General features: G+C 39.0%; 1 protein-coding gene across 4 annotated transcripts in view; it reads left to right on the top strand.

Annotated features, from left to right (window-relative positions):
• The window catches only part of gigyf2 (GRB10 interacting GYF protein 2), a 32,550-nt gene that overhangs the window by 11,718 nt on the left and 8,451 nt on the right, over nucleotides 1-12,381 (top strand). For 2 of the 4 annotated variants that reach the window (XM_067452676.1, XM_067452678.1), the window contains 10 exons: nucleotides 54-250; nucleotides 626-776; nucleotides 2,185-2,351; nucleotides 2,457-2,551; nucleotides 3,066-3,173; nucleotides 3,349-3,488; nucleotides 4,181-4,278; nucleotides 4,388-4,528; nucleotides 5,125-5,283; nucleotides 10,863-11,096. In XM_067452676.1, the coding sequence (XP_067308777.1) occupies nucleotides 54-250; nucleotides 626-776; nucleotides 2,185-2,351; nucleotides 2,457-2,551; nucleotides 3,066-3,173; nucleotides 3,349-3,488; nucleotides 4,181-4,278; nucleotides 4,388-4,528; nucleotides 5,125-5,283; nucleotides 10,863-11,096 (1,490 nt within the window). Of the gene's footprint in view, nucleotides 1-53; nucleotides 251-625; nucleotides 777-2,184; nucleotides 2,352-2,456; nucleotides 2,552-3,065; nucleotides 3,174-3,348; nucleotides 3,489-4,180; nucleotides 4,279-4,387; nucleotides 4,529-5,124; nucleotides 5,284-10,859; nucleotides 11,097-12,381 lie in introns of all 4 variants that reach the window. The other 2 variants (XM_067452677.1, XM_067452675.1) reach the window with 1 other exon arrangement.

Raw genomic sequence — 12,381 nt, 5'->3', positions numbered from 1 at the left:
AACCAGTAGCCTTAATTTAAGAAATGCTGAATTTAACCTGTCTCTGCTTCCAGATCTTCCGCTCTCTGCTCCTTCTGGGCTCCCCGTTAAGTCAGTTCCCACTCAAACTCAGCCGGTCAAGCCTCTGGAGATGCCAGTGGCAGTGGCTCCTGTTCTCCCCCACTCCACGGGCATTGTGGGTCCTATCAGCCGGCCCTCTGCACTGCCCTCTGACATGGATGAGGATGAGGGACTTAAGCACTTTGAGCAGGTGTGAATAGCTGTTTACTGTACAGCAGTGCTGGCATATAAATATTCAATTGGTGCCTAACATTGTCTCTACACCGGATGCGAGAAAGCAACTGTTGAAAATATTTGTTTATTCGTCTTTGTGTCAGAAATAGACTGGGGTGTCAGTTTAATGTCAGGAATTTGTTATTGCAGTGTACTGCATCCAGTGTAGACAGCACCACTAATTATAATTGGTTGTATTTGCTTTTGTCTCACTGCGTGCTTCTGGTGTAGACATGGTGTAAGTTATAGGTATGAAATACTACTAAAGGTATCAGAGCTACTTAAGGTCTGTCAGTCACATTATAATGAATATTGAATGTTTGAACAGAAGATTTTTTTCTAACTGAAACAGGAAGCTGAGAAAATGGTGGCATACCTGCAGGATGGCGGTGTGGACGATGAGCATTTGGCCACCAAGATTGGTCCCAAACCCACAGCTCTTCCCATTACCCATGAGGCTGCATTCAAATGGTTTTACAAAGATCCGCAAGGAGAGATCCAAGGTAGGCAAATCAGGATCCAAACTAGGGGTGGGAAAACACGATTTCTCTTTGCAAACTTTAGCTAGTATGTAATGTTGCTGTTTGGGCATAAACAACATCGGAAAAAAGTTTAAAGAAAAGAGAGATATTTGCTTTAAAAAAAAAATCAGTTTCTAAGGACTACAGCAAACGGCCAGTAGGGAACTACAGCCTTTTCCTCCAGGGTTGGTGTCATCACCAGCTCCAATATTTACATAAACCCCTCCTCAGAGAATATTCAATAAGGGGGGCATGGCCATTTTTATTGCTGTGGAATAGTAGCCTAGAGTGCCGTCTGTCACTAGCCTGGCGTGGTCATACTCAATTCTAGTCAGAATGAGTCTAAAACTGCTCCATTGGGCTGTGATTATGGGGCGTGTTTCAACCAAACCAGGAAAGATATCAATTGGATAGACCTACAACCAATCAGAGCAACAAAGCGACGCATTATCAAATGTCATCAGACAGAGCTCAACTGCAGTGTGTTGCCAAGTCCGCATTTTTTTCCGCGGGTTGAAGTGACTATTATGTGATATAGACCCATGAGTGCGAATATTAGCAGGCAACCTTGCCAAATAACACATTTTACACCCCAAACGCCATTTTTTCCCCGGAGAATCTTGTGATCTTGTGTCTTGATCATGTGTTGTAAATCCAGCAGGCTCCGGCTCCCTGTCAGTGTTGAAAACATGAAATGGCGGCGCCCCGCCCACAGCCTCTGATAACTTACTGATCTACAAACATGTGCACTAGGCGGTTAGTGAATTAGAACACATCTTGGCCAGCTAACCAATCTAAGCCCATTGCGTATTTTTTAAGGAACCTGCTTCATAGAACCCAGAAACCATCAGACTGTTTTTACACGAAGCACGAACACGTTACAGTGCACCCCACAAACACAATTAAGCCTTCGAAAGAATGTTTTACCACCCCTTTAATGTTAAATGTTGCCGAAAAAATATGTTTGTTCAAATATTGTAATTATTATTATTTTTATTCTAATGCTGGCAATGCTACATTTTTAGCAGATATTGCTACACATGATCCTTCAGAAGTCTTTTTCTTTATTTCGCTAGTGTCAAAAACGTTCAGTATTGTGCGGCATGGATTACATACTGAGATATATAGCAAAATCAGTAATTTTGCCTTGATAAATATTGTTATACTGCAATATTTTTATTTTCAACTAGAGCTAATCTATTACATCAACTACAAACCTGTAGCTGTTAACCTGTACCATAAAAATACTTTTCAAAGAGCATATAACTTTTTCCCCATTCCTGTGATGAATCCTCTCAACTTTAGGGAATTCAAAATGTTACTGTGACTACTGAGACTATTTCTCTCAATAGTCACATTCAGTGACCCCAGTCGTTCTGTCTTCTCACAGGGCCATTTAATAACCAGGAGATGTCTGAGTGGTTTCAGGCGGGCTATTTTACCATGACCTTGCAGGTGAAGCGAGGATGTGACGAGATGTTCCAGCCCCTGGGAGAGATGATGAAGTTGTGGGGGCGAGTGCCCTTCACACCTGGCCCCACACTACCTCCCATACTGGTAATTAGAGACTCGCTTATCTATGTGAAATGCCAGACCCAAGATGACTTCCCCTGTTGTTCAGCATCCTGAAAGTTTTGATATGTGTGCATTTTCTTTGTATAGGGAGATGCAGATCAAGAGAGGATGAAGAGACAACATGAGATTAATGCTCTAAATATGTATCAGCTACAGCAGCTGCAATATCAGTACTTACTCAGGTACGAAGGCAGATGAAGTGTAATTTTTTTTGCAGCAGAAGCTTCAAGAAAATCAAAGATGCATTGGTTAAAAACTACTTAATTCCACTCTTGTTATCTGTCTGTTGTTTGGAAAAACTAGCACCATTTGTTGAACATTTGTTATTTTCAGCCCTGTTTTATTTTAAAATGTAATTATGAATTCCTGTTATTGCAAAGCTGAATTTTTTAGCATCATTACTCCAGTCTTCAATGTCCCATGATCCTTCAGAAATCATTCTAAACTGCTGATTTGCTGCTCGAGTTCTTATTATTATTATCAATGTTGAATACAGTTTGAATAGAAAATTCAATGAACAGCATTTAGATAAAATCAAATTCTGTTATAATATTATAAATGTCTTGACTGTCATATTAGATCAATTTAATGCATCCTTGCTGAATAAAATACATTTCTTTCAAAAAAGTCTATACCGTGAAAAAAAATCATGACGTTAAATCAGAACAAAAGTTAAGATTCTCTCTCGTCCTCTAGGCAACAGTATGCTCTGGCTCAGCAGAAAGTTTTAAGCTCTGCCCCTCCTCCTCCTCCTCCACAACAGCAGCAGCTCAATCTTCTTCTCCATCAGGCGCTCAAGATCAGGTGAGATTCATTTACTTTTGTTTTCAGCAACCCTATCCGAGTTGCGCATTCATCTTGGCAACCACAGGGCAGTAGCATATCAATGCAAAGCGTGGGTGGTGTGATACACTGCATTGGTATTGTGGTTGAGCATATGTAACACCATCTCACAGTTTGATTTGTTGTACCCTTGCAGAACGGCAGAACCGCAACAGAGCCTCTTACCTCCCGTCACACGTTCTATGTCCGTTCCAGACTCGGGATCTGTTTGGGAAATGCAGAACCCCTCCACTCAGGCATCCTGTTCTCCAAACATGCAGCCCACTACTCCCAGCAGTACGTCAACACCGAGATCTGCTCTGCTGCACATTACAAAATCAAAAAAAGGACATATTTAGAACGGGAAAATGTACATTTCCAGAGGGAAATTTGTAATAACCTAGATCCATCCATCTCTTTTTTTTTTTTCTCTTTTTTAGTCAGTTTATGTATCCATATGTGTCTCACTTCTAACTTTTAGATGTTTTAGAATTGGTGGCAGTTATTTACTTCATCTTGTTTGTTGTCTAGAATTTCTCAATTCATTAGATCAGCATTTGAGTCAGAGTGCTACAGTAGTTTTGAATGGAAAAAAAGTGCTGTGGTTTTCCTGCAGCTCTTGTATCATGTCAGTATGGTATGCTTGTTTTCTACTCTCACTTACAGTAACGCACCAGTCGTTTAGTTTTGGATATGACTCATGCTCATCGCATGGTATAAACCTGTTGCAATTGATTTGACTCAGCTGAATTAGATGCCACTTAAGCGGAACAAAAACAAGTCATTTGACAGAGTTGTTGTTTTCTTAAGTAAAACTTGGCTTTTGCAATTTGTATTTTGACTTTACAATCACAATGTTCATGCTCTTTAATGGACTTTAATAATTAATTTCTTCTTGACCAATAATAAGGTTGGACATATGCGGATTTCCAACACGGTCAAATTGAGAAATCAAATTATATGCTTATTGTTAATCTGTTTGTGTTTAGCATGGGAAGGGAGTAGCGTATGGGATCTGCCTCTAGACTCCATGCCTCAAGCGTCTTCCATTGAACAGATGCAGCTGGAGAAAGCCAAAGCTTTGAAGGTAAGAAAGATATGAGTAGATATTTTGTGACCTAAAATTACTGATGGAGTTGGACTGATCCAAGAGTCTCTTTTTGTAAATTTAATTTTTTTTCTTTTCTGCTCTAAAGCTTGAAATGGAGAGACGGGAGGCAGAGCTTCGGGCCAAAAGGGAAGAAGAGGAGAGGAAGCGATTGGAAGAGGCGCTGCGTGCTAGACAAGAAGAGGAGCGGAAACGTTTGGAGGAAGAAGAACTGGCACGGCGAAAGCAGGTCAGTATAATAGGGAAATTAGTGCAGAGATTCAAATACAAAGCTTTCCATTGAAATTAGGTGTATTTTTGCTATTAGCATGTTTCTTGTGCCATGTTCACATTGCACTTTTGATTGCTGTCCTAAACACTGCTCTTTGTTCTTTCATTAAAAAAGAAAAGAGCACTGACATTCTCAAACCTAAACTAGTTAGTGATATATAAAGGGTTGGAATATCACGATTCAAAATCAATTCTCGATAGATTTGATTCTAATCTTTGAATTTTATTTTATTTCTTAAAAAAAATAAAATAAAGGTAATGAAATAGTTTGTTTAATTGAAAGGATTAGTTACCACCAAAAATTAAGCAAACGTTCAGTGCTTGTGTCCCCAATTGATTGATGTAAAATACTGCTCAAAAGTGTAATTAATAATTACAATTAATTAAAAAGTGTAAATAATTGTAACTATAATTGAAATGGGAGTACGGTGTTCTCAGCGGCATCAAAATAAAAGCCCCGCCACTGATACACATATTGGCCATGGTGATCTATAGGTCGATCACTAGTCGGAAATTATTTAATAAAGTGATAAATAATAGCTGTGTCTTTTGTAGGAGGAGGCTCTCCAGAGGCAGCGGGAGCAGGAGGCGGCACAACGGCGGCAGAAAGAGGAGGAGGAAAGGTTAGCTCAGGAGGAGGCACTCCGTCGGCTAGAGGAAAGGAGGAGGGAAGAGGAAGAGAGGAGACAAAGGGAAGAATTCCTCCGCAAACAGGTAAGGCTTACATGTGTACAGCGTTGGTCATGTTACTTTAAAAAAGTAATTAGTAATAGTTACTAGTTACTTCTCACAAATAGTAACTAAATTAGTAACTGAGTTACTATCTGAGGAACATCATTATAAATGTAACTAATTACCAGGGAAAGTAACTACTGTGTTACACTTTTTTTAAATGTTCAAATATGTCAGATAACTTTAATGCCTCCAATATTAAATGTTAAATGAATGAAATGGACACTGAATAGAATAAATTATCATTAATTATCATCAATAAAATATTGTACACTAATCTACACTATTTTAATGTTGCTGTGGGACAATGTGAGAGACCCCTATTAAATTCAAGATATTTACAGTCAAGATCAGTGTGATCGTTTGTCTTTTTGTATTTTGACTTTGAATAACAAATAAATGCTGTCCCTTTAAGACCTAACACACGCATAGGTCATAAACACTGTTCCTATTATTTTTTTGAGTGTATTGGACCAATAATAAACTGTAAAAATAAACAAATATTTGCACATGTCAGAGGCAGCTTTATAACGGTATGTGTGTGTGTGCTTAAGATGTGAGCGCAAAAATCTGCGTACTGATTAGTACAATTATGTGCAATCCTGCGCGAAATTCAGACCAATCACACACTAAAACACTAACACACGCTGTCATGAGGAAAAGTCCAGCAGAACGTGCGTTCGCCGTGTTCAGAGGGTTTACCGGGCTGAATGAGTATGCAGGTGCGTGTCAAGGAGGAGAGGAGAGCGCAGCTGGTATCGATACTGTAGAAACTGAGTATCGTATCTTTTCAGATATTTTAGTGTTTTACATTTTTTGACAACACTAGTTGCACTGTGCGTCTGTGCGGACCCAGGCTTTTTAAAAGTGAAATAAATCCACAATTCAGAGCGCCGCTTATAGTGCTCCATGGCTAAAAGAACAAGCGGGCGCGGCAAGCACTTCCGGAAATCAGGTGCCCACTATGGAAACCAAAACTTGCACGTTTTGAACCGATGATCGGAATCGAAAACAAATTTTCTAAACGATTCCAATGGCAACGTTATTTTTTAAATGGTTCCAAGTTAGAACCGGTTCTCAATGCCCAACCCAACTAAACACCACCTAACTTTAGTGTATATGATTGGATATTTGCTCATATCAGCACGTAGACTCACAGGCACACTCAAACAGAGCCGAAATAAACGGAGAGAAATATTTCAAACGGAGAGAAATATAAATAAAATGCAAAACCAAAAAACCCACAATTCACAAATGCACATTCAATCGCGAATGCCGTACCGAACGGTTCAATATTATATTGAGAATTGTGGCATCCCTAATACATAGCCTAGACTTTTTGTAGTGCATATTAAAATTCTAAAACGGTCACACAACTTCACAACTGGTAGACATACTGTAGCCTACTTTTAAGTATTTTTTTCCTCACAGTTAACAGTTTAACAAGAAGTGCTCTCAAGTCTTGTAAGTATGAATGGGCTTACCACTCTCTCTCCGGTATTTTCGCAATGATTGCCGCAGGGCTGGACAATAATTCAATATCAATATATATTGCGATATTATTTTTTTCACTAACGGTGATATGATTTTTAAACACATTTCTGATATTTTGATAAATACATTACAGCATTCCTCACTGACTGACGTTCAGGGCGCAGCCATCAGAAAGAGCAGAACATGATTGGCTACTTGCGTGATGACGTACAGCACAGACACGCTGCCAGTTCTCAGCAGTAGTAGGCTGATAGATCCAACGTGGCAAGTTTTAGCTACAAAAAGTTTCCCGCAATACAAATGTGACTGAACAAGCTTCCACAAGTAAGGAGAAAGAAATAGTTGATAAGAGAAGAAAAAATAACATTAATTCAGTGGGGTGGAAGTGGTTCGGCTATCTAAGATCTGATATTAAACTTCAGGTTTCAGTGTGCTGCAATGCGCCGGAGACAGAGAGTGCTGCCGACTAGGGGTGTAACAATAAATTGACATAGATGGATGCATCAGTCTAATGTCTAACAATACGATGCATCGATGCCAAGCATTAAAAATGATCCATGCAGGCTATTTATGTAAGAGGCAAATGGCACATTTGTTTTAATACTTTCCACATTTGCGTCTGTGGCATAGGAGCACTGTACGCTGTGACTGCATTGCTTCTATAGCGCATCATTTTGCACACGGGATGCACATAAGTGCATTGTGCCGCTCTGTATTGAGGTTATGCACGTGACAGCACCGTCAGCTGGAACATCAAATCGGTTCCACCATCTGAAGTCAGGCTGAATCCTAGCTGAAGCACTTTTGTTTAATCTGTATTAAGAATAATATAATCAGCCTATGTTACAGTTTAAAGTTAAAGATATTAATATTAATAAAGTGAGTCTTATGTATTTTATGGTGATTTCACATTTCTTGTTCGTATAAAGGCTAAATACAAATAAAAGGTGAACATTCATTTATTTGTACTGGTTTTATTTCTAAAATATTATATAGTTTTATAGGAGGACTATTCACAGACTTGGCAAATCAATTTTTCTGAAGTTTGTAGGTACAGACATCCTTTGTGGCAGTTCTTGGTAGTTTTTTCTAAAGCTTTTATATAGTTCATATCGATATCGGAATTATATCATATCGACCGAAATTAAGAACAATATTGTGAGTGTGAATTTTGGCCATATCGCCCAGCCCTAGATTGCTGAATGATGTAACGACGCGAGGTGCTTCATTAGAATGACTTGCCACCGACGTGGAGAGATCTTTCTTCCTGGGCATAAGTTGCATGTTACACAAACATTCTTACCTTTCACTTTAGGTAAAGTAGTGTTTATACTTCAAAGGTAGCTTTCGCAAACTGGAAGTCGTTGGACATGCCATCGCTCTGACTCCTCTGGTCGTTGGTGTGTGAGTGTACTCTACCTAAGCCAATCATGAATCATCATCCATTGTGGCTGTCTCCCACCCACCTATGTCATAATAAGTTATGTGTACCACAGCACCCACCCCCCAACAGGCATATACACACACACACACACACACACAGGTTGCAGGTCCAGCTGACAGAGCGCGCACCTGCTCGGATGAAAACAGCTTCGGTGAGCTCAATCATAGTACGGCACATTTTTTTCTTAGTAACGGCGTTATAACGGGAAACAGTCATTTGTTTGATTGCTCGTTACTGAATAAAAAAAAGCAGTTAATAACACCATTATTCCCATCACTGCATGTGGTTTAGCCATGTTCAAAGCATTTGTAAAAAAGCAGTTGGGTTTTAAAATGTACATATTAAAAAATATTATTATTTTTTTACATTTATACATTAAATTTTTTTATTTAATCTATGTTTCAATCTATAGCCCCGTTTCCACCAAAATTACCCGGAACAATTTGTACCAGGAACTTTTCTCCCCCCCAGACCTGCAGCTGTCTGCGTTTCGACCGCGATCTAAAGTTCTGAGAAGATTAGGCAAATTAGTCCGGTGATGTAGGACTGCGCGCGACTGCTCCTCCAAGTCAGTGACGGACAGTAATCATTTTTGTGTGTACCGATTGAAAGATTTAGTGGACTGTTTATGAGACGTTATCTAAACCGATCTAGTGTTTACATGTGATGACTTTCAATCGCAATCATTTTGTCACATGCAGTTTGTCTGCCGCATCAAAAATGTCAATGCTGTTTTCTCCAGCAGCTGGAATGTGTTAACTGTGGTCATAGCAACTCTTAATGCCATTATTTAAGCTATTTATTTGTTGTAAAGTGTAATAATCATCTCAGAAAAAAAAAAAAATCTTCTGTCAGGCGCAGTTAAAGTAAAAACTGCCTGGGGCAATATACGCTGTGTCATTACTCCAACATTATCTTTATAACTTACAAAATAAAAAGTTTACCCCTCAGAAAAATGAGCTTTCCTCTCTTGTCAACATGAGCGCGGCGCACGCTGTCACATCATGTAAGGACGCACACTTAAAAGTAATCGGTCAGGTCGTTTACATTTAAATAATTAATAACGAGTAAGGAAGAGATTCAAGCTGTGCTGCTTTTGCTGGTTTTGTATAGGTTTACTAAAGAGATAATTAACAACGAGAAAAGAGCACTAATATGCAGATTCAGCAGCATATTCAGAAAGCTTGTAAAGCTATCAGCTATTGCGGACATTGATCGTGAGATGGCTGAGACGAACGCGTGCCATCAGACAGAGAGCAAGACTGATATTTACTGAACGCAGACCGAACCTCGCAAAAGACTTTTAAAAATGCCAGTTGAAATAAAGTGCTGCGTGAGCTAAACCAATCAGCATGTTCTGCGCCCAAGTCCCGCCCTCGAAAGTTCCTGAACTTTGAAAAAGTACTACCTCGCAAGCAGGGCCGTTTGGAGGGGGAAATATTTACCCGGAACTTTATTTAGACCCTGGTTCCTGCGGTCTAAACACACCGAGTACCACCCAAAGTTCCTGGTTCCTGTGGTGGAAACGGGGCTTATGTAATCTATTGGTACTTTGTTTATCTTAGTAAAATGATTAGGGATGTGACTAATTCCATAGCCTAAAGGCCTGTTCACACCTGTTCAACGCTTTTGATCAATTGCCTGGAGCTGGTGAAGTTAAAGGAAACGGAAGAACGGCCGTTGCCGAGCACACATTGATACAATGAAGAAGTAGTAAGTAGACACAGAGGAGGACGAGCTGCAAGAGGATAAAACAAAAACTGTCACTGACACAGCTGCTTGTCAGTTAGCAAAAAAGTGTGTTGATGGTTTTGGCAAGCACGTAAATACTGTCTCTCTTCTTCTTCTGTGTGACATCTCGAAATACACTGTTGACAAGCGTGTTCGATATTTGTCCTGGTTTGTACAGGCCTTAATTCCGCATTTGAAAAAGGCACAGAAAATGAATACAGAAAACGTGTTCTGTGGAGCCCCTAAAGGGATATGGTTAGGCTTGCTGTAGTTGTTGGCTACAATAGAGTACATCAGATTTCAATTATCATGGGAAGAGAGTAAGGAGAGATGACTGACAGACAGATTACAGAGTATTTGATGCGCAACAGATCCTGAGTGTCATTGACAAATATCTTGTAAAATGTGTGGTCCGTATTGGCGCTGACAATGCACAGTATGCGTGATTGCGAAATGAAATGTGTGTGCGTAGAGGTTTGGTTCCCCAGTTAACCATGGTACAATCACCAATGCATGCCTGTCTATCACAAATGACTTGAATTGGTCTGATTTGCAGCATTAGCTGAGATGTCAGCCTTAGTACTAATGGGTTGTTATCATGGCTATCAAAATCCAGTGTTCTGTATTTTGCGTACGTGAGTTGTAGGTGGCTATTGTAGATGGCTATAAAAAAAAAAAAAAATTTTAAATTGTGTACTGTGCCAATTAATTGACATTTCTTACAGCTCTTACAGGATGTTGGCCTTGTTTGTTTCGTTGCTTCTATTGCTCTCCCCTTTTTTGTAAGTCGCTTTGGATAAAAGCGTCTGCTAAATGATTAAATGTAAATGTAAATGTCTTTTGGTGTGGTTTAGTGCTCTTATTGAACTTTTAATAATTTTTGTTCCAGCAGGAAGAGGAGCGGAGGAAACAGGAAGAACTTGAAGCTCAGAGGCGCCGTGAAGAAGAGAAGAGGCTAGAAGAGGAGGCGGCGGCCGCATTGGCAAGGCAACAGCAGGAGGAGCAAAAGAGAAGAGAGCAGGAGGCCCAGAGGCAGCAGGAGCTACAGAGGCAGCGACAGCAGCAGCAGGAGGCGCTACGTCGCCTGCAGCAGCAGCAGCAACAACAGCAGCTCGCACAGATGAAGGTGAACAATCCTGTGAAGCACATATTTACTTGTCTTTGTATTAGTCTCACTTCCTGTCATTCATGTCATTTTGAAAATGAAGTTTTTTATTGGTTTTCTTTCTTCATAAAACATACCAGTACAAAAAAATAAATAAATACACGATATATAAAACAAACAAAAGTAATTATAATAATAAATAATAATAATAATGACTATAAAAAACAACAACAACACTTAAATGCACAACAGGGAAGCTCAGATTTATCTCCTAAAAGACAAATCCTTGATGAAAGTGGGAGGTCAAAACCCAAACATCTTCCAAGGTTTTTCAACTAGGGCTGTCAATCTTCCTCCATATCCCATTCAAATTTCATTCCTTAGTTTTTTTATTTTCAAATTATATTTGAATATTAAATGCTCAAATTTGACTTATTAATATTTACTATGTATCTGTCTATGTAGTTTCTTTAAGTTTAAACATAATTGACAACATCATTACTTACACAAAAACAAGTAAATCAACTAATGGCCAAGACCACAGACCTCACTCGCCCTCAGCTCACGCTCTCTGCGCATAACGGTTCAAATGAACAAACTTTGAGTGCTGATCAAGAGTTTTGTACAAGCAATTTAGGGTTGCGACTCTTGTTCCAAATATAGCAGACTTCATTCAGTGATTGAAACAAATATTATTAATATTTAAGTTTTACAGCATATCGAATGCTCTGAGCGAGCTCTGCTGTGCTAAACATGGAACTTTTCCTTGACATGAAACGGTAAATAATCAAACCAGTGGAAGCATTGCATTTATCCTTTATTCATGCAATATCTCTTCAGTCAGTACAGTAGCCTACACTTTAGTAATGTTTCTGTTTAACGTTAAATAAAATGAGACATGGTATGCTAAAGGTATCTCACATAGCTTGCATACAACGTTAACTCACGGCTTAACAATCCAACCGACCAAAATCCAACATTTTCCAGGCATAATTTAGATATTGGTGGGTTAAAATTGCTTTCTCTGCCGCAGTCGAGTTGGGCTGTGCACTTTCTGCCATCTTCTGTGCAAGACGCCTCAACTTTCAGCATTGGCAGTTTTATGGTCTCTCTGTGGTCTTCTGACATAATAGAAAAAGAATTTAAGACAGCCATAATATTATTGTAATTTTACTTATTTTGTTAAATAATATAATTATTATTATTATATGTATTTACAGTACAAAAGTATTATTGTACATCTATGTGATTTGTTTAAATTTTAATATATAAATAAAATGATTTTGAGTATTTATAAATACAATTG

This window comes from Pseudorasbora parva, chromosome 9 (assembly GCF_024679245.1).
Source record: "Pseudorasbora parva isolate DD20220531a chromosome 9, ASM2467924v1, whole genome shotgun sequence".
NCBI lineage: Eukaryota > Metazoa > Chordata > Actinopteri > Cypriniformes > Gobionidae > Pseudorasbora > Pseudorasbora parva.
The sequence above is the reverse complement of the archived record's forward strand: the minus strand, read 5'-3'. Positions and strand labels throughout refer to the sequence as shown.